Here is a 22,132-nt window from a genome sequence, read left to right as displayed (position 1 = left end):
CATAGCAATCCCACTCTGATGGTGCTGCTGCAGCAGTCATGTTATTTCACACACTTTTACTTGAAATACCTATCTATTTTAGTAATAATTCTTTTTTAGATTACAGGGACAGTACTTGGGGCAGACAAGAGATGCAGGGTTAAGTGCTAAGCAGAATAGATGTGGTCAGTCAGCTGGAGAGTTGTCAGCACTGCAGGTGAGACCACCTCCAGGAGATGATGTACTGGCAGTGCTGATGTAGCCACAGGAATGAATAGTGGGTTATTCATGGACAGGTGTCTAGAATTGGTGAGTTGACCCTTATTGCGCTTTCCATCTTCATGAAGGAATCATTGAGCAAACAGCTCAGCAGGGTCACCATCATGCGTCCCAGGTGCCCTTAAATGCAGATGACCCAGGGCAGGATTATTCTGAATGAGGTATACACTCAGAAGGGAAAAAATCTCATTACAAACCTCAGTGCATCCTACCCGCTCTGTGATTTTGCTACTCATGGGCTATGAGCAAGGATACCACACCACTGAAAACAACTGGAAGCTGAGTAAAACAATAGTGGCTAGAGCATCTGCAAGCTGGGCTGGCCAATTTTGCCCTGGGCTGTAATCCTGCTTCACTCGTGGTCAGTTTTGAGGATCTGACCAATGAGATGGGAGTTTTTTGTCTTGGTGAAGGACCTCACACCCATCCCAGAGATGGGCAAAGAAGGAGAATAACAAATAAAACCTCTACAGCTCAAAATGATGAGTGGACTGTGGAAGTTATTCAGCAGAAGACGTGAAGTGGAACGGTTGTTCACTGTACTGATATCACAACGTTGAAAACCCAAGGCCTAATGAAGTATTTGAATAGGAAATTTTAAACTCAAGGCAGTGGCTGTTCAAATGGCACAATTTTAAACTGGACTTACTGCCACAGCCCCGGGAAGGGCCCAGCATTGCCGTGGGAGGTATGTCTTTCCTATGTGGGCTGAGCACACTGCACTGGGTCAGTCTCTTTAGTCAGTCTCTTGTGCTTGGCACAAGCACCTCCTCCCACAAGGTGGGTGGGAGGCAGCTCTGCATCCATGTGAGGAGTGTGATGGGTGATGCCAGTGCAGCCCAGCCAGCATTGTTCCTGGGACTGCCTGGGATGGGTACACTTTCCCCTGCAGCGGACAGGTGATGGGACTTGGTGTGGTCACCCAGCAGAGCCCTCCTGGAGCCCAAGGCAGGAGCCAGAACCCCTGGGTCACCACCAAGCGCTCTGCCAAGTCATCCCCACGGCTCCCCACGGGGCATTCCTCTCTGCGCCGGCTGTGGAGCACGGCTGAGGCATGAACATGCACACTGCTGGCAGTCAGCAACCAGATAGGGCTTCTGCTCTCATTGAACCCAGCTAATTAATTTGCAGCATTGATTGCTTTTCAAAATATATCTACCCCTCATTTAACATCTGGGTGCTGCAGCTGAGAACAAACAAATCCAAAACTACACAAGTTGATTGTATTGGTAGCATAACATACAAGTCCTGTTAGAAACAATTGAGTTGCCTTTATGGTCCACAAAGGACATTTTGATCTGCTATAACTAAAGTCTTTTACATCCCCAACTAAAAAGATTTGAGCATTACCACATAGCCAGGACTCCCAAATACTTGTCCCTGGTCAGGAAATTAAGTTTCAAAGGAAGAATAATTTTTTAATTTTTTTTTTTTTTTCAATTACAAACATTTCTACAGGGTCAGTATAAAAGACAACACATACATAGCTGGGAGTGTCATCCCCTTTCAAAGCAGGAAAGGAAAAATGCAAAAATGCACGGATAACAGCACTGATGTAAACCCTCAGGGCGTGAAGCTTTGCAGGACTTCTACCATCTCATGCTCCCCCATCCATTTCATGGCCAGGGGACTCCTGCATTCAGCTCTCATCCAGAGACCAAAATACATAGATTTAGCAAATAAATCCCAAGCCTTAGAGCTGTGAAGACAGCAGTGTCAGGAGGGAACGAGCTCTGAGCCCGTGATGTGACACACACTAGTATGAGGGAGCTGTGTGCTCCAGAAGCCACCGGATAACTCATGGGAACAGGAAAATAGCACGCTCTAGTGGGGAAATTATTAAAATCTATTAGAAAACAAATCACTGCACTGAGTGCTCCATGTGAAAGCAGCTGTTGCTTAGTATCTCTGTCCAGTGTTTCTTCTCCCTTCCCTGTGCATCTCTGGTCATTTGTCGCTCATACTCATTAGCCCAGGGAGGTGGACAATACCTCCAAGGCTGTCCCACCTACTGTCGTCCAGCTTGGGCTGATTTCTTCTCTCCCTCTGCCTAGCTGAGGTGTTTGGCAAATCCCACGTGTACCCATGCCAAGGGGTTACAAGGGGGCAGGGAGGACAGTTGGGTCAGTGACAGTGATGGTGAGGTGCCCCGTTAGCACAGTAATTAGAGGGCTCCTTCCCTCTCCCTCCCTTTCACCGTCACCCAGTGGAAAACTCCATTTCCATTAAGAAGGAGAAATCATTACTGGTGAAACAGAGCTGCTAATCAGATATTAGTTGTAACTATTAATGAAAAAGCTAATGTGCTGAGACCTCCAGCTCTGACTGAAATGAGTTAATCACATCTCACTGCTCAGAGACCCATTAATCTGCATGCATGCTGATATTTCCCATTCCTTTGCTTATTATAGGAAATAAAAACATTGTTGCAGCTTCATTTACTTGCATCTGCTGAATCTCCCTGTGAAGCTGTAAAGTAGCTGTGGGCCAGACTTGCAACCAGTGACAAGCAGTGAAATTCCCTTGGCCCCAAGGAGCCACCGTGGAGACAGCTATCACTGGTGGGATGGCGCACACCTTCAGGGAAGGAAGCATGGTGCTGACCCAGGGAGGCACGCAGCCACACTAAACAGCAATTTCTCATTGCCCCTGGCTGGTTGGAAATGATGGCATAAAATATTATTCCAGCTCCTACAGTAGCAAGAATTAAACTGCCACCAGTGTTCCTGGCTTCTTCCTCCTGAAGAAGCTCCTAATTTTTTTCGGTTTGGATCATGTCATTCCTGCTAGTGGTGATTAGTGATCTCATCTGATTCTAGTGGGTTATCTGTGGGAATAACTAGTAACAGAGGAAGTTTGGTGTAAATTTGACCTAAAGATTTATCTCAGGTGTCATTGGTATTACCTGCTCTCAGACTTCAGGAAAGGTCTTAGCACCCCTTGAATCCATGGACTTCTTTAAGTCTCTAGTTTATTTTAGTCTGGATGGAATGGAGTTAACTTTCTTCACAGCAGCGCATGTGGTGCTGTGCTTTGGATTGGTGGCTAAAACACCGCTGGTAACACCAAAGTTTTGGCTGTTGCTGAACAGTGTTTGCACAGTTTCAAGGCCTTCTCTGTTTCTCGCTCTGCCCCCGCCCCGCCCCCAGCAATGAAGCTAGGATGAGCAAGAGGTTGGGAGAGGATGCAGCCAGGACAGCTGACCCGAATTGGCCAGAGGGTTATTCCATCCCATGTACTGTCAACCTCAGCAATAAACTGGGATGGAAGGAGAAGAGGATGGGGGGTTGTCCTCCAAGGTGGCTGTCGCTCAGACAGTGGCTGGACATTGGTGTGCTGATGGGAGGTGATGAGTGATCGGTTGCCTCTACATAGCTTGATTTTTTCTTCTTCCTTTACTGATTCACTCCTGGCTCACCTACTTTGATGGACCAAGCAAATGGTTCTATTGACTTTATTTTTCTTTAGCCTGTCTTGACCTTTACTTGGCTGGAGCACGTCTCCTATGAGGACAGGCTGAGAGAGTTGGGGTTGTTCAGCCTGGAGAAGAGAAGGCTCCAGGGAGATCTAATTGTGGCCTTCCAGTACCTGAAGGGGGCCTACAGGAAAGCTGGTGAGGGACTGTTTATCAGGGAGTGTAGTGACAGGACAAGGGGTAATGGGTTTAAGCTGAAGGAGGGTCCATATAGATTAGATGTTAGAAAGAAATTCTTTACTGTTAGAGTGGTGAGGCACTGGAACAGGTTGCCCAGAGAGGTTGTAGGGTCCCAGTCCCTGGAAGTGTTCAAGGCCAGGTTGGATGGGGCTTTGGGCAACCTGGTCTAGTGGAGGGTGTCCCTGCCCGTAGCAGGGGGATTGGAACTAAATAATCTTTGAGGTCCCTTCCAACCCAAACCATTCTATGATTCTGTTTATTTATATTTTGTTATCTACCTGTTGAAATCAAACCCTCTAATGACAGAGCCTGTCACCTTGCAGAACTTCTTCCCACAGACAACTCTCTGATGTCTCCAGAGATGAACCATTGGTCAGCAGTTGCTTCCATGACTGTGCCTGTGACTCCACTGCTGCAGGCAGAAGCTTGATGCCTCATCAGCATCTTCGGGATCTTGCTCACAAATACCCACTGTCTGAAATCTGAACATGAGGATGTGTTATACAAAGGAGAAATAGGAGTGGAAATCACTCTTTGCATTATTTTCTACCATATGAAACCCACCAGGCATGTGTGCAGGATGAACATGTGAGGTAGCTGCAAACTGGACATGCTTCAAAGCACAGCTCAAGTATGGCCAGTCAGTCTGCGGGTTTGGGGTGGGGCTGGGGGAGCAATGTGCAGCTCTCCTGGATGGTGACAGCTCTTTGGGGCTGTCCTGGTTTCAGCTGAGAAGATTGATTTTTCTTCATAGCAGCTAGTGTGGGGATACATTTTGGATTTGTGCTGGAGACAGCATTGATAATATAGAGATGTTTTTGTTCTATGGACCTATTGTTGAGCAGTGTTTACGTGGGGCCAAGGCCTTTTCTGCTTCTTGCACTGCCCTGCCAGCGGGATGGCTGGGGGTGCACAAGAAGTTGGGAGGAGACACAGACAGGACAGGTGACCCAAACTGACCAAAGGGATATTCCATACTATATGACATGATGCTCAGTTTATAAGGAGCTTGGGGGAAGAGGGGGCGGGGGGCGGCAGCGTTCGGAGTGATGGCGTTTGTCTTCCCAAGTAACCGTTACGCGTGACGGAGCCCTGGTTTCCTGGAGATGGCTGAACACCTGCCTGCCCATGGGAAGTGGTGAATGAATTCCTTGTCTTGCTTTGCTTGTGCGCGCGGCTTTTGCTTTACCTATTAAACTGTCTTTATCTCAACCCACGAGTTTTCTCACTTTAACTTTTCCAATTCTCTCCCCCATCCCAATGGGGAGGGAGTGAACGAGCGGCTGCGTGGTGCTCAGCTGCCGGCTGGGGTAAAACCATGACAGGGCCCAACCCCAGAAAAGCAAGGAGGGGAACACTACAATCCACATGGGGAGAAACTGCTGTAAGGGGCTCCTCGACGTAACACTTTATTTGGAGGCATCCTTGGAGGAAGGCAGGATGCAGCGTTAGTGGTATAAGCCAGGATGCTTTCGTTACTGATTTAGTGTCTCGGTGGCCAGGGAGGCAGCTGGTAGTGCAACTATTGGCATGGTGTGTAACACTGGAGTCTCCGAATATGTGGAAAAAGTTACTATTCTGGGAAATGTCATGTCTTAGTAGGAGTGTTCATGTCACAGGTCTGGCCAAAATCCCCTATAGCTGTATTCATATTCTAGCAGCCAAAAGTTACTGTAGAAACTAAAGAGTAAAGCAGCTTGCTACATTTCCTATAGGAGAAAATGAAACTGAACACACAGAGATTTACCTTTGCACAGAAGTACCTAACCTTGAAGAACTTTTCACTGTGTGAACCACATTTTATTTCACATTGCCTGAAGATAACTAAATGTAATGACATCTCTTCCCTGAAAGTCTGTAGGAAAGACGAGTGAAAACAGAGATTTTAGAGGTGGCAAGGGACTACCTTGCCTTTTCATCTGTTGGGTTTAATTGCTATGCTGAATGTGAGCCATCAGAAGAACCCATGCCATGAATTGCAGCCATATTGTTCCCCTATGGGTACTTTCTTTCTTCATTTGATGGTATAAGCAAAGTCCTTTGTCCAACTCCTGTGGTCGGTCCATCTGTCTGGATGTTGCTGTTGTCGCTGCTGCATGTCTTACTGATCTCAGGGGGTCTTCAGATTGTGATTCTATGCAAATTACTTTGCTGACAAAATAATTTCAAACCTGGAAGCTGCATTTCAGTGTGCTTCTTGTGAGTGGACATGAAGCAAAATGATTTTCAAGACCGAGCTGTTCCCCAGTATTCTTTTGCTTTGCTGAGGATGACAGAGGATCAAATGCTTTGCACCTCCTCTGCACAGTGACAAGTCTGAAGGTACAGAGCCACTGTGAAGCACAGTTCAGTTCCGTATCCATCCTAGGTTAGCACTCCTACTTTCTCTCTTTGGAACAACCCTGTGACCAGCCTGGTTATAGAAGCTCTGGGCAGAAACCAGGTTTGGGAACCTGAAGTGACTGGGATAGCTCTTCAGACTCCTGTGCCTCCACTTCCCACTCATTTTCAACAAGTGTGATGTTGGCCGGGCTGTATCCATTAGTGGTAGTTAATATCTCAGTGATGCAGCTTGTTTAGAGCCTAGGTTGAAAAGCAAAGTATGAAGCAACTCCTGAGAGCTTGGTCTTCTGAAGGTTCCACTGGAGAGCAGTTCTTACTGTGACCATCAGGCCTTTGCCTATAACTGAACAGGAGCTTCCTGAGCTGCCCTGTGATAACTTCTTGAGCTCCTACCACTAAGCAACCAGGTTGGTTGCATTTCAATGGGCAATTTGCATCCTTGCTAGTCTGTGTACCCCACTCACTCCCTTAAATAACGAATGGAAATGATGCATAAGGAAACCGAGCAGCTTATGAAGTTCACAAGAAGTAGTTAAGGTGGAGTGTCCCCAAGTAAAGCCATGGTCACACAGATGAGGCAGTGTGGCATGCTGAAGTGACACCTGCTGACACCAGCACCCACTGAGGGCTGGGTCTGTAACACCAAAGATGTCCATCTCCTGGACTGGGTTCTTCTAATGGACAGCCATCCATGAGTACAGTGCTTCTGTGATCATAGCAGATAAATTAGGCATTTAAAATAGGGACCTGGGGTGGCTCCTCAGCATCTCTCCTATGGATGGAGCCAGGTCTGTCAGCCCCAGTGAACAGGTAAATCAAATCTCTTCTCAAGTCACTGATTTCTGAGTCTACCTTAATTTTGCTTATATGTAACCTAAATACAGAATATATCCACGTGGAGACCACAGGTATATAAAGTTTGAGTTTGTTCTCCAGAAAGGTCTAGAGCTGCCATAAGCTGAGTAGTGTGATGCCTATGACCACAAGCTTTCCAGCAGCCTGAAGCACATCGATGTCACCTGAGGGATGGGTAGGAGGGAAGTGGAATAAGCGTTCATTACACTGTTATGTGACAGAGAAGGTTCTGGGACCCAATGGAAATATTCTGGGAAGTAGAAGAAGTGTGCACAGAAACAGCTTTGATTTGATTGCAATAAAAAATTTATTTTGATTCATATCATACTGAAAAATTAAATAAATAAAATGTCAGAGAATGATTGAGTGTAACTCCCCACCATCAGAGAAAAAAAAATTATCATAATTGATCATGTAGTCAAAGAAAAATAGGAAAAGAACTGGTTATGGGAGAAAAAAGTGCTCAAGAGATTTGGCTTTGGTAAAAAAACATTAACACACACTCAAGGAGTGCTTCAGAGACTTTACAGTGGTGGCAAATACAGTCCAAAGGTTTGAAGCCTTGACGTGTTGCTAAATGTTTTCCTTTGTTATCCGTTTAAATAAAACAGACCCAGAAAGTTTCTAGCAGGAACACAGACAGTCTTCAACATTGGCAGTGGGAATTAATTCTTCCCTTTTAACATCATCTGTTGATATCTCCTTATTCTGAAGGTATTTGAATGAGCAGCAAAATTGTGCAGAAACTGTGCCAAAGATCTAACACGACAACAGTCAGTTGCCTAAAGGACTCTAGAAAAAGTTCCCCTGGAATAGAAATGTGATGGCACAGGCTATCCCTCATCCTAACAGCTGGCAATGTCCACTCTCCGTTCTCCTCACACTGAAAAATGGACATCAGTGGTACACATTTACTGCTTGCTGTCGGCAAGAAAATTAAATGGGAATTGCAGCTTGTTCCACGATGAAGGCGCTAAATCTATCCACAATAGTATAAGCCACGATGCTTCATATGTCAGATGCAGAATATTCAAGGGAAAATTGGAAATTTTAATTTGGACAGCAAAAGGAAACTTTCAGATCAACACAGGATGGAAGATAGCTATTTTTTTTTACCATTGTCTTTGATCCTAAGCTGACACCCTTGATTTAAAAAAAAATAAAAATCAATGGGATTTGGGTACCAAACCGCCACAAATTCTCTTCCAAGTCTTTCTAAAATTGACTGGAACAGCAATAAAATGTTTCTGAATTACTGATATTTGTCCATGAGGAAAAAAAAAAAATAAATATTTGAAGCTCATGATGAAAAAAGTATCTCCAAAATCTAGTCACAGGGTGAAGATACCACTGAGGTCTTCCATGGAGGCTTTTTCCTCTTAAAGTTGCTTTGCTTGTATTACTGTGACATCTCACCAGAAGCATATTGATTAACAACAATTTAAACAGTGGGAATGCTTAAAACAAACAAACAAACATGGTTCAGGTAGAAATGTTTCATTCTTTTACAAAGGACATTGCATTTGCTGCAGGTGAGTTTTGCTGGCCACCATGCTGGGAAAGGGCTTCTTGACATGAGGATCGTGAACAGGTCTCAGCGTGAGGATTTGAAAATCCAGCCCTTTCCATATTGCTAAACTGAAGGGGCACATGTGTACAGCAAAGGGAGCTCAGTTCCCTGCGCAGACGTTGGGTATCCTCAGCTCTTTGTATGCTGCAAGTCGTCCCATAATACTCATGTGGGAAAAGCAGTCCATGTTGGCGAGCGGTGTTGTGGCCCAAAATAGGGATATTCCACTTGACCGTGCCATTGTGCCGTGAATCGCTGCCTTGGAAGGGAGCTCACTGTTAACAACTGGCACGGAAAGACAAAGGGATAAATCTTGGACTGAAGCACATTGTTGGTCGAAGGGCTAGGCTTTCTCTGAGCTCAAATGCTTATCTGCTTGGACATGCTGCCACAACTGGTGCATGAAAGAGGAGTAATTTAATGATGATTTCTAAATTGTCACAAACCCCAACCATCGCAATACATTAAAAATGAAATATGCCTTTTTTTTCAAGCCTGATCTAAAGTCCCTTGAAGTCTGTGACTAGAACTCCATTGGCTTCACCAGAGCTGAAAATGGGTCAATAATCCATGTTTTCATGATATCGGGAAGAAAAAAACCACTATTCTCCATTCTTCACTACCTGAACTTTGTTCTTGGATTCATACTTTATCTGTCCTTGAGGATTAAATGCGTTGATTCCAGCAAAAATCTGTGGATATAAAATCTCCACTGTCACTTCTCCTCTCACTGCCTAGAGGTACTGACATTAACACACTCATTCCTCCAGAGATGCACATAATTTTGAAGTCTGGCTTACACTATAGGATCAGCTTGCGTAGATTGTGTCCTTGTAGATGCTGCTACAGGGCAAAAGATTCCTATTGTATTACTAGCTAATATCCCAACCCACGGTATTTCTTCCATTTCAAATAGAGACGTTGTAAAGAGATATCAGTTTCTTAATTTGTAAAAAAATAAAAAGAAAAGTTTCCTTGGAACTTTTGGATATTTTCCCATAAAAAAGGGTAAAAGTTACCTTTAAAAATGTCTTGTTTGTGTTTGCTCAAATACAATATAGGAACTGTTGTTATTGGTTTTGACTACAAAAGTATACCACATGGAGGCTAAACTTTGGCTAATTTTTCCCCCTTTTATAAAAAAGTTTAATTTAGGGTTTATCATCTTAAAAAAAAATCACATCTGTTGCACAATTATAAAAGGCACATATAAATGACTGAAAGAAAAAAGTCCACTTTCCAACAGTAAACTGATTAAATAAAAATGAGCATTATAGAGTATTTTCCACCCAAAAACAACAAAAAAAAAATCATATATAACCAAACAACACAAACAAACAAGTGGCTAAAAAGGCCATGTTTTTGCTGGAGTTTTCAGTATTGTTTTCTCTCTCATTACGGCTGTATAGGAAGCAATATTAAATAATATATGATCAGAGATGATTTGATCCATATTTTCTAGACACTATCAATGCAGAATGAGACAATGGTTGAAATATTTACTACTCCAGGCAACATCATCATGTTTTTCCTTAATATAGCATGAAATCAGAAGTAATAGAGGGAACAGAAGAAACAGAAGATCAACAGCAGAAGTGAATTCATTTCTTTGAGGTAATCCTTACTATGATGTTCACAGCTGCCCTAATGGGTCTCAAGTCCCAGAAGTTGTTTTCACTCTTCTTCGAGGATCTCCAGCCTTATTCGAGGAAAGAATGGACACGCAAACAGCAGTTCCTGTGCCCAGGTTTCCCCTAATTGCAACAGGCAGATCTTTCATCAGAAACTCAAGAATCAAGCCGTAGAGCCTAAGCAGAGATTCATTTATTCCCACAACTGATTGGTAGTTCCCAGCTATCTGTAGATAGGAAATCACGTGCAGCATGGAAGCCGGTCCTTGGCCGAGCTCCCTGCGGTTGAGCATTGCAGCAGTAAGACGCTCCGAATCCACTGCAGATTCACGCATTCAAACCTGGCTGGCGCCCAGATCATCTTCACTGAGCTTTGTTCTGCTGCATGTTGGAAATTGCAGCCCCACTTCTCCCCGCGGCCAGGGTCATCTGCCCTTGAAAAAATTTATTTTTTCAATGGAGGCAAGAGTCAAAGATACATTGAACTCAAAATCCCCATCATGAACACCCGTCTTCCGGAAAGCCCCAGCTGAAGCGTTGTTTTCCCAGTAGTGATGCCAGTGTCCTTTGCTGTTTGCTCCAAAACCATAGACATTTACCTAGGAAGTAAGAGAGAGCTAGTGTTATGTCCTGGAAAGCAATTGGTCTTCATGTGAGATGTTGAGGAAACTCTCTTGATTCTCAGTTTATCTATAGGCAGTAGCCTCAGTGGTGTGTCAAGCTATTCTGCTGCATGAGACGATGCAACCACAGAATAACGGCCCAAGGCCTACTCAAGGGACATTACATCCTAAGCCATGCTGAGACCACCACCATACCTGAACTCAGACAGAAAAGGAAATTTCTATCCATGAATTCTTGTTTAGCAATATGAAAAACACATTCCTGTCTCCTAAGCATGATGTTTGACCTCAGGATGTCAGTGGCTTGGGATGGAAACCTCTTCTTTAGCTGATTAAGGCCATAAAGAGTGGAAAAATTTTAGTTTTGCTCCTAGTCTTCCAAATGATGACCCATGTCAACCTCCACTTATATGCTTAATTATATAACATTTGCAGTCACTTCAGAAGCAAAGGGACATTATCTTCGTTGTCTGTGTATATGCCTATGGCCTTTCCTCCCCCAAAGGCTCATTCATCGATGGCTGGGTCTGTCTCCTCTGGTGGTAAATCAACATCACAGTTGATTTATTTAAACTGTGTGGCAATATGGCTGGGTTTGATTTGGTCATAGCCCAAAAAACAAGCGCCCTAACCCACCCACACCTGTACCTACCCAAATACGAGCTGGTTTTAAGTTATTTTTGGTAACGTCAGAGCCTTGCTCATTGCCTGCTTACCAGAAAGCAAGCTCCACCCAAGCCACCCATCCTATCTGCCGTCACTATGGTACAGTTTCTGCCAGCATCATTAGGAGTATTTCCATCACCTCTCCAGGCAACACAGGCCTAGGTAACAAAAGGTCTCTTTCATCAGCAGATCTGTGGCCAGGACAGGGATTTTGCCAGCATAGTGATTTTTATCCCCCATGCTGACAAGCCCACGTTTGCAGGATTTTGTAGAGCTGACCCGGCCTTACACTAACTAGTGAAGTCTCCAGTCACCTAGGAGCACCTCACATCACTCAAGTCAGGGAATTTCCTCAAGTAACTGCTGGAGCAGAGACATTTACCATAACCAACTGTATAAACCCACAAGCTTGGGTTTGAAAACAGACCATGTGCATTCCCCAAATTAGCTATGTAAAAGCTGGTCATCGAAGTTATTCAGGTGGGATTATGTTTAAGACTTAGATATCCAAATGGAGGTGTGTGAGTATCCATTACACTCAGTGCCAATTCAGGCAGCACAGTCCCTGGATCTGCTCCTCTCTTGTCTCCACTGATTACACTCAATGCCTTTGCTCAAACATAAGTGCCATTTGAGATGTCCTTGAGTACTCAATACATTGACTCAAGGCAGGCAGATGTCACACAAAGTCAAGAGATCTGTACTTTTCTGGCCTGGCAGCTGGAGGCAGAGGGCATGCTCAGGGCAACACCAATGTCTCTTGGTGCCTTAACAGTGAGATAAAATGTAATTGGGACTTCCACTAACAAGATGGGCACAGACACCATCCATATTTAGATGTCTTTTGATACCAAGTGGAATCCCACTCTTTATGTTTAATTATATTCCCCTGGAATGCATCTTAAACCCTACCACTTGCTGACATTAAAAAAAAGGTCTGTCACTGTCAGTTGAGCATATCTCCAAGTTACTGATGACTCTGTATCTCTTTGAAGAAGCAAATGTCAGAGAAGATGGAAGGGGGAAAATAAAGGCTGAGTGGCCAGGGCATGTTCCTGACACTTCAGTGTGAAACATTCTGATTTTTTAGCCATATATGCAAACACAACCAGACTTTACCTCATCGCATACATGGAGTGCAAATATCAAAGTCAGAAGGCCTGTGGAGGGGTATCTCCCATGATTCTGGAGCCAGTTTTCATAGACGTATTTCATAAAAGCTGGATTATAAACCAGGATCTAGGCAAAATTGGAGAGAAAGACTCATTAGTAAAATACCCTGGGAAAAAAAATCAGTAACATGTTATCCCTCAAGGACACTGGGGTAGGGGAGTAGGGGAGAAAGGAATAATAGTTATTCCCTAGGGCAGGTGAAAGGGGAAAATAAAGCTCCATAGTTAAGTGCATTCAAAAGTACTTCCCATGTGCAACTACACATGAATATTCCTTCCTTTGTCTTGATACCCCATCTGCTTCCACTAATGTAAATCCTGGGTGATTCCTACTGAAACCAATGCATATGAAATCAAAGAATCATAGAATCATCGAACGGTTTGGGTTGGAAGGGACCTTAAAGATCATCTAGTTCCAACCCCCCTGCTGCGGCAGGGACACCCTCCACTAGACCATGTTGCCCAAAGCCCCATCCAGCCTTAAACACTTCCAGGGATGGGGCATCCACAGCTTCTCTGGGCCACCTGTTCCAGTGCCTCACCACCCTCACAGTGAACAATTTCTTTCTAACATCTAATCTAAATGGACCCTCCTTCAGCTTAAACCCATTACCCCTTGTCCTGTCACTACACTCCCTGATAAACAGTCCCTCACCATCTTTCCTGTAGGCCCCTTCAGGTACTGGTAAGCCGCAATTAGATCTCCCTAGAGCTGCCTTTTCCCCAGGCTGAACAATCCCAACTCTCTCAGCCTGTCCTCATAGGAGAGGTGCTCCAGCCCTCTGATCAGCTTCGTGGCCTCCTCTGGACTCTCTCCAACAGCTCCATGTCTCTCCTGTACTGGGGCCCCCAGAGCTGGACGCAGTACTCCAGGTGGGGTCTCACAAGAGCGGAGTAGAGGGGCAGGATCACCTCCCTCGACCTGCTGGTCACACCTCTTTTGATGCAGCCCAGGACACGGTTGGCTTTCTGGGCTGCAAGCGCACACTGCCGGCTCATGTTGAGCTTCTCATCAATCAATAACCCCAAGTCCTTCTCCTTGGGGCTGCACAAGTGAGAAGAAAATCAGACATTCACCTCGCCCTGCAGTGTCCTGCTGTAAGGCAGGTGAGCTCTGGGGAGTTGGAGGCCTGAGCAAGGCAAGCCAAGGTGCCATGCCAGATTTCATAGAATCATAGAATCACTTAGGCTGGAAAAGACCCTGAAGATCATCAAGTCCAACCGTAATTTGCGTGGAAAGGTAGGAGCAACTCTATCTTCTGCACAATATGCCAACCGTATCTTGGAATGTCTATAGGTACAGATCTCAGGAAACCAGGGGTCGGGTGTAATCCATCAGGAAGCCTATCAGGTTGTGTCAGCTGTATTTCTCCTATTTACCAAACTTGCTATTTTCATATGCTGCTTTTTTTTTTTTTTTTTTTCCACCAGACATAAATTGCACTTGGTTATCTCCTGGGGAATTTATTAGGCCATCTAATGGAGACAGAGCACTTCAGATCAGACCTGACTGTGCAGTAAATCCAAGGACTGGTGGGAGCCCTTGGTTTCAACCCCCTTCCCTGAATCAGGCGGAGAGGCTTTTCCCTCCGTGCTGCGTTTGTAATTAGAGTGACAGCGTTTCAGTGCTATCTGGGTAGCTGCAGGGCTTTTCCTTTTACAAAGTCAGAGGCTAATTGCTGATATTGTATCTGTGTGTAATCGCTTCTCACAGGGTGTTTTGCATTGCAAGATGTGGGAAGAACTACAAGCTTCTCATCTCTCCTCTCTATCAACAGCCGTACCCTGGGCTGGTGCTGCTCAAGTGTGATGTGAGCTTAACACCCTGCGGTAGTGCATCTCACAAGGGTTTTGCAGAAGTTATTGTGTTCCTCACAACAGGTAGGGATGAGCCAAGTGATTATTTAATACCCCTAGAGGTCCTCGCTTTGAAGCACAGGGATATAAACTGATACTGGTTAAAGGTCTCATCTGAAGCCTTTGGCAAAACCTGGCCTCCTGAATGAAGGATATGTGCTTTAATCTGCAATTTTAATGCTATGGGACTAATGTCTTACTTTACCAGCCCTTGAGACATCAAAAGCCTGAGCTTTGAAAAATCAGCCTCTCCAAAGGCTGAGAGAATGAGACTTTTATTTTGCTGGAAGGTCTATAGAAGAAGAAACATTTTTCCTCTCCCTACATGGTTTGCCTTGGTTATGCCCTCAAACCATGCAACTACAACAACAGAAGTCTTTGCATGGTGGCTAAAGGTCCGACATGGGAATAACCACCCTGTCACATGGGAAATCCTGCCTCCAGCAGTAGGGCAGGTCTGTTAAACCTCAGCATACTTGGGCAATGAGTCAGTATGCATGGGATGGACACTCTTCTGACTGCTGTAGGATGGGCACCAGGTTTGCCCATCTTTCTTCGACCTTCACAGAGAAATGAGGTCCTCCTGCCTCCTACACCTCCGGGCTATGAAATAAAATGGGTCAGAGGTGTTTTGTTAGCCTTGAGGGAAGTGGCATGGCACAGATCATGTCCACATTGCTCAGTTCTGTCCCTGTGCAAAACAGAATACTCCCTGGTCTGTGCTATCCTCCAAACCTGGCTTGAACATTGCCTGGGAGAGCATTAATACACCTGAGACAAAACCAGCATGGACTTGGTCTGAGCCCAGCTTTATTTGTTCAGAGTTCCCTTAGCTCCTTATTACAAGGAACTGACCCGGGAGTGAGAAACATCCCTGGCATTCAAATAGTCAAATTATTTTAAAAAAACTCCAAAGGCTCTCCACAGCTCAAAGTGTCGTTACATCCAAATGACTGCAACGGGTGGGAACAGAGCAACTGCTGTGGAGCGTGAGCACCACTGGCCAATGGTGCACCTTAAATCTCCCTGAGCAGTACCAGAGGAAGCAATGCAACCTTCAGAACAGCCATACCGCAATAGCATAGTCACAAGAGCAGTTTCTTTCCAACCTCACTTACTTAGTGGTTGATCTATGTCCTGAATGGCACACAACCTTTAGCTTAGCTGAGCCTTGTAAAGTGTGTGTATTTTGGTTGCAGTTTGTATGAATGTCAAGGGGTTCCTTGGATTCTTGCAGTCTCCCAAAGAGGCAAAAGACCTACAAGTGGATTAGCAGAACAAATTCACAAACCAGCATTGCTCACCTTTTCTTTTTTGACTTTGATTTTCCGTGGAACTGGAACATACGTGCTGTTAAAAGAAAAAAAAAACAAAACAAAACAAGACCAAGATTAATAAAAGCCCAACATATTTATATTTTCATGTATTTCCAAAGAAAGAAAGAAAGAATATTCTTCATGTACAGTATCAAATTCAAATTATTTGAAAGTAATAAATTCAAGAAGATGTTGGAAAATGAAGCTACAATTAAATAATACAGCATGAAAAGAACTAAGCTGTCACTGAAGCAAGTTTATAGGAAGCGATTACATTATTAAATTTTAAAGTTAATTATTGACAGTAGGACACCAAAGATTTAGCTGACAATATACCGTAGAGTCAATATTATGTGGAGCCCATGACTTCTAATTCTTGGATTGTGACTGTTGCAGTCTTTGCACTTTGCTAATGGGAAGGGCTACCTGTTTAATTTCATGGCTGAGAAACCTTTTCCCACCAGGGGGAGACTTTTCCCCTCCTAATACTTGTAACTACTCCATGATTTTCAGAGTAGGCGGTAGTAGAGTTCATCATTTCTGTGCTTATGTGCAACTCGGGCACTCCCAGAACACAGCCCCTCACCAGCAAGCTATTCCCCTCCTCCTCAGGGGGACGCTGAAGGCTTCCTGCAGTGCCCAGCATAAAAATTCCAAGTCATACCTTATGACTGGGTTAAAATCACGAGTCATGTCTTGAAAACAAAAAAATCTTTTCTTCCCCATATCTCATGCACGGTGCATGCTAGCATTGCACAGCTCATCACGAGTACTGTAAAAAGAAAACTCCCTGATTTTGTTTCAAGTGAAAAAATTCTGGTGAACTGGCCTTGTAATTGGAATACATCCCAAAATATACCCTGCATACTTTTTAGATGGGTTGTGATAAATCACCAAAGTCTTCCATTAGTTCAATCTAAATATTTTTGCTGGATTTTTTGGTAACAACAGGATTCCTGTCATTAAGGATTTATTTCTCTTTGAACCATGGACCATCAACACTTTGAAACATTAGTCTAAGTCTTCCCAAACCAATGGTGACCTGGCAACATCGTCATCTCCTTAGGTACTTCTGAGCACCGCTGACCTGTGATCCTTGCTCTGGGCTGGATGCAGTGGGAGAGGTGACAGGTGGGTTCCAGCCCTCCTGAGATGTGACACAAGATGCTAATGGGGAAAGGGACACCCATGCAGACTTCTTAATCTGCTCTCAGCAAATCTGCCCTGGCAGCTGCTTCCCACACCTGACCTTGATTAGCGAAGTCAGTAGAAGTAGGTTTGGTGATCCCATATCCTTTTTGTGGTTATGAAGACAAAAAGGGTTTCTTTGCTGGTAAAATCTCCTCATTATTATATAAATAAACAGCCAATCTTTTCTAAAAAGATGATGTGGAGGAAACAAGGGGGCCATATTTCATGGGACATCCAGCTAGGTACAGTAGAAGACCGAAAAGAACAGTATGCAATGTTCAAGACAGTGTTTGCAGACAGCTCTGATCCAACCAGGAGACTACTGTAGCTCTTGTCAGATGACATGTTAGCCATTTTTATGATGGGATATTTCATTTTTTCAGAAACAATACCCAAGTCCTGCTGTCAGCTGGCTGCAGAATTGCATGCAACTGCACAGAAAGTATTGGCGTGCTGATTAAGACCAAATGGAGACCTACACCATTATGATCATGTAAAACATGGGCCGCATAGCAGCCAGGGAGTTAGTGACCCAGTAAGTACCACGGAGGAGTGGGACAAAGAGTGAAGCCTGTGATGAAGATAGCGACAGGTGGAATACGTATAATTTGGAAAACATCTTCTACGAGCCACTTTGCAGGGCTGTAGTGAAGTCTGCCATTACTACTGGCCACTTTGCACAGGACATTTACTGGATCCTTAACCCAAGTGGAAGATGTGAAACATTTTAAGGAATACGAACATTGCTCTTTGCCAAACCAAGCGGAGATACATGGAGCTTTTTCACTATGGAGATTCCTAAAAGACTTGCAGAAGGCAAGTTAAGGCAACTAGGCTAAATATATGACTGATGAGGGCTGAAGGTTTTTCGTCCCAGAAGGCTTTTCTTGTCTTTTTCTAGAATAATGCTCAGCCCTTAGAGAGCCACTTTGAAAAGGGACATCCATCAGTCAAATGGGACATGTCTGAGAGAATCATTCAGCTATCAATTCAATCTAATATTAAAGCCATCTGCAGTTTGGCTTTTGTTTCGAACCATAAAAATTGCTTGAATAATAATACTACTGGGGGGAGAATATGATTAATTCACAGGTTTTGAGTCTTAGGAAATTATTACTTCATTTGAATGGGATACAGGAAATTAAACATTGTGTAAAATTCTAACCAATAGAGGATGCTTATTATTTTTAACTATGAATGCACTTAGGTTCTTGTTAACCTAAATTCAGTTTATACTATGCAGCCTGCACACAGGGCATGATGGCCATGCGGGTCAGGGTGAGGAGGTGAGTATTTCTTCTCTTCTAAAATACCGAATTTCAGATGGTTTATATTGTTATTTCCTGCCTTCTCTCTTCTACAAATGTACAGTCAACAATTTCTTTATACATTGTATCTGACACTGTGTGTTTCATGCATGCTTATAGGTTTATTCTGCTAGCCTAAAATTATGTTACATATATTATTATGATTTGTGTTCTTATGATTTTCTGGTTTTATTATTTCAGCAAGTACCAGCTTATTAAATGTGCAATTTCTCTGCTTTGAGTATGGCAAAAATCTTAAAATACTGGTATTTCTTCCATGTGGTTAAATACTCACACACTAATTTATACCAGATCCTTACCAAGCCCATGTATACAATCTAATTATAAATATATAATATATTCTGTAATTTATTAAGCAAAGATGTTTTTCCTTTCATATGCTGTGACTGCCTTGTAGTCAACTAGTTATATCTTCCTGATAGGCTAAGGGCTCACTCAACTTTACCACTGCAAGTTATTTGCTGCCACTTCTGGAAGTAAATACTCGACAAAAAGTAGTTAAAACCTTTTCAATCTGGGCACAGAGCAGTCACAGTGATGGAAACACGGATGGGTGATGATGGCAGCAACTGGCCCTCTATGGGCTCCTCTTCCTAGTGCAGGCATGGACATGGCAAAGATGCAGCAAGGGGCTTCATTCAAAGCTGGGAGCTTTCCATTGCTTCTGATAGGATTCAGATCCTAGCTTATAGGCAGAAGTTCTCCACCTTTTTTATCTTTTTAGTTTCTAAAAGAAAAAAATAATCTAAGCCCTGCAAAAAAAGCTATATTTTTTAGCCAGTTTTCTAAGTGGGATGATTTTTCCAAGTTACAAGTGTGTCCTGAAGATGGATTTTTTTCAAGACAACTTATGACTGTATATACTAAGTGCTGGTGACAAAAAAGGTAAAAAGAGACTAAATCAAATTTTTTTACAAGTTCAGAGAATCTTAATAAAAAGTGAAAAGAATCTAAAATGCATTTGCAAAAAGAGAAACGAAAAAGAAAAGAAGAAATAAAACTCCTTTTGTTGTCCCATCAAAAAGTTTTGCTTAAAAAAGTGAAGCAAGTCTTATCCCCAGTCAATATGGACATACTTTTCCAAGTTTTTAATCTTCTGAAATTAGGAAAAAAGTTGAAATGTCTTGAAATGCTTCTCTGGAATAAAGTAATCTGATCTGCTGTTGCTGTCTATGTGTAGCAGGGACCACCAAGCAATCCCACCAGGTTGTGGCTTTACATCCAGCACATAACCTCACACACAGTACAAATGTCACGTATTTCATTCCCTGGATTATGAAAAGCCAGTTTATAGGAAGGGAGAGAATCTGCTAGCAGGCGTCCAGAAGAAACGTGTTTTGTTCACATTTCTAATTTTAGTGCTACCATAAATGTATTAAGCAGGACAACATTTACTTCCAAAAGCACAAAGAAGAAATGGAGAAAAACTACCAGCGTGGCACTTTATTGCCAGGTAAAACATTAATTAAAGATAAGGCACACAGATGACACATGAAACAACAGTGTCTCCTCTGCATGGCTCTCAATCACCTTCCTCCAGGAAAGACAGACAGAACTCCTGACTGACCTGTCCAGGGGAGGATGCTGTGGATGAGGGACTAAGTGTCCGAGTCTGCTTCTGCTCTCACTGCCTTCTGTGAGCAGCCTGCGCGTCCCTCTCTGCCTCCTTGTCCTCTTCCACAAGTGGGATAATATGTGTTGGAAGACCGCTTGGCCACCTAAGTGTCTCAAGTGGGATAATCCAGGTGTCTAGGACCACCACCGAATGAATAACCCAGCAAACATCGGATTCTGCAGATGGCTTTCTGATGGGTACGCCCGGGTACGGACATGCTGGCTGCACCCACTGTACTTCCAAGGGACTGGAGAGGAGGAAGGATGAGCAGAAGCCCAAAGTGAGGCAATGAGCCCTAAAGCCCACGAAGCCACTGCTCAAACTGGCCGCCTCCAGCAGCAAAAAATCCCCCTTTCATTTCTCTGAGACCACTGTGTGAGGCTGTGAAGAGCTGGATCTGGATCTTCATCTCAAAGACTGCACCATAACATTAAGCTTTTCCTAGAAAGCAAGCATTCAGGACTGAACCCTGACCTGAGAGGGTCTGTAAAGGCTTATCAGAAGTGGGGATTTGCCCAGTGTGGGCTTTTCTGTCCTACAGCAACATGTGGGGGCTCCCACCCCTTCAGCTTGCCCACTCACCGCTGCCCTTACTCACAAGTTGATGGTGCCTGTGGTGAGAGCGGTGACAACCCAGCGCAGGTCCAGGGTTTTGAAGGGGATCAGGATCATGCTCACATTTTCTGCCAGCTCTTTGTAGCTCTCGGGGTAAACGAAGTGGTGAGTGGTCTTGCTCCCAACATCGGATTCGTAGCCAGTGGTGGGGGCACGGTTCATTCTGCAGCCCAAAAGTAAGAAGTGAGAGAGTGAGTTGAAGATCTTAAAGGTCTTTTCCAACCAAAACAATTCTATGATTCTGTGAAGTGGGAGAGGAATTAGGTAGGTACAAATATGTGTGATTCTTCCCCAAATCATTTGCTGGAGGTGGCAGGAAAATGCTCCCATGGCTAAGGAGAGTGCTGTGTCTTCAGACAGCCTTGACAGGGTGTAGTGGTCCTCAAGTAGGCTGAAATGACCATTACCCATAGTGAATAAATCAAAAGTAAATGAAAGCTCAGCTTTAGTGTGAGATTCCTCAGACTGAATGGGAGTTTCTGCCAAGCAAGTGTATCTCTGAGCACATCCCTGGGTTCCCTTTACAGTCAGCGGAAAGCTGGTCAAAAGACCAGCAAGGCCATGAGGACACATCTCCTTTCATCCTAAAGCTGAAGCCTCCAGTAGGTGAGAAAAATATTGTCCTGAAGTCCATCAGCTTGATTTCTCACAGTTTTAATCCCTCCTTCTGTACAGGTGTATTTGGACGTCCAGGGTCAAGGTAACAAACCATGTTATATGTGATAAACAGCAACAAATATTTCTTATGTCCTCCCATGAAAAGGCACGAAAGCCACAGTGACAAATCCAGGACCTACTGCTGACACTTCATTTACTCAAAATTTACTTAGTAGTATCTCCCCCAACTTCAATACATTTACTTAGAGTCAGTCTGCACACACATGGTGTGATTTCAGTAACCCTGGGGTCAGTGCCTGAACTGCCCAGGGCCCACCAGGGCTCAGTCAAAACGTGTTGGCCAAGAGGGCTACCTTACGTTGGGTGTATCGGGGAACAGAGCAGGGGTTTCTGAACTCAGGACTGCAGAAACGCCTCTACGCTTGTGTTCACTTCTGGAAGTAAATTGGGGACACATCAGCAATTCCTTCCCTGACGCATTAGCTCACTGCTCATACAGATTTGCGTATTTCTGTGGTGCAGTGTAATGCACATTAGAGATCCCCAAAGTAGCTGACTGACTTTGCATGAATCCATGGTGCTGTGCAACACCATGGAGAAACCCCCAAGCTGGGTCTGAGCAGAATGGGGGTTCTCTGCAACCCACTGGAGTCTCCTGAGAGACATTAGCTCAGGTCCTGTCTAATTAGCAGAAGTGCAGGGAGGACAAGGAAGGATGTAGCTGACGAGGTGATGAGGAGCCTCGTACATTACCAGACAACACGCTGCCCTGGTCACTGATAACAGGGGAGATAAAATCTGTTTATCAAGTCTATGCCA

At 44.1% G+C, this 22,132-nt stretch overlaps 1 protein-coding gene across 1 annotated transcript in view; it reads right to left on the bottom strand.

The window, feature by feature from the left end:
• Positions 1-7,394: 7,394 nt before the first annotated feature.
• Positions 7,395-22,132, bottom strand: part of ST3GAL1 (ST3 beta-galactoside alpha-2,3-sialyltransferase 1) — an 80,838-nt gene continuing 66,100 nt past the window's right edge. The window contains exons 5-8 of the mRNA XM_075743269.1: positions 20,679-20,858; positions 15,935-15,980; positions 12,721-12,840; positions 7,395-10,911 (exon numbers count right to left, since the gene is read on the bottom strand). Coding sequence (XP_075599384.1) covers positions 10,738-10,911; positions 12,721-12,840; positions 15,935-15,980; positions 20,679-20,858 — 520 coding nt within the window. The 3' untranslated portion in view covers positions 7,395-10,737. The remainder of the gene's footprint in view (positions 10,912-12,720; positions 12,841-15,934; positions 15,981-20,678; positions 20,859-22,132) is intronic.

The sequence above is a fragment of the Balearica regulorum genome, chromosome 2 (assembly GCF_011004875.1).
Source record: "Balearica regulorum gibbericeps isolate bBalReg1 chromosome 2, bBalReg1.pri, whole genome shotgun sequence".
Taxonomy (NCBI): Eukaryota; Metazoa; Chordata; class Aves; order Gruiformes; family Gruidae; genus Balearica; species Balearica regulorum.
The sequence above is the reverse complement of the archived record's forward strand: the minus strand, read 5'-3'. Positions and strand labels throughout refer to the sequence as shown.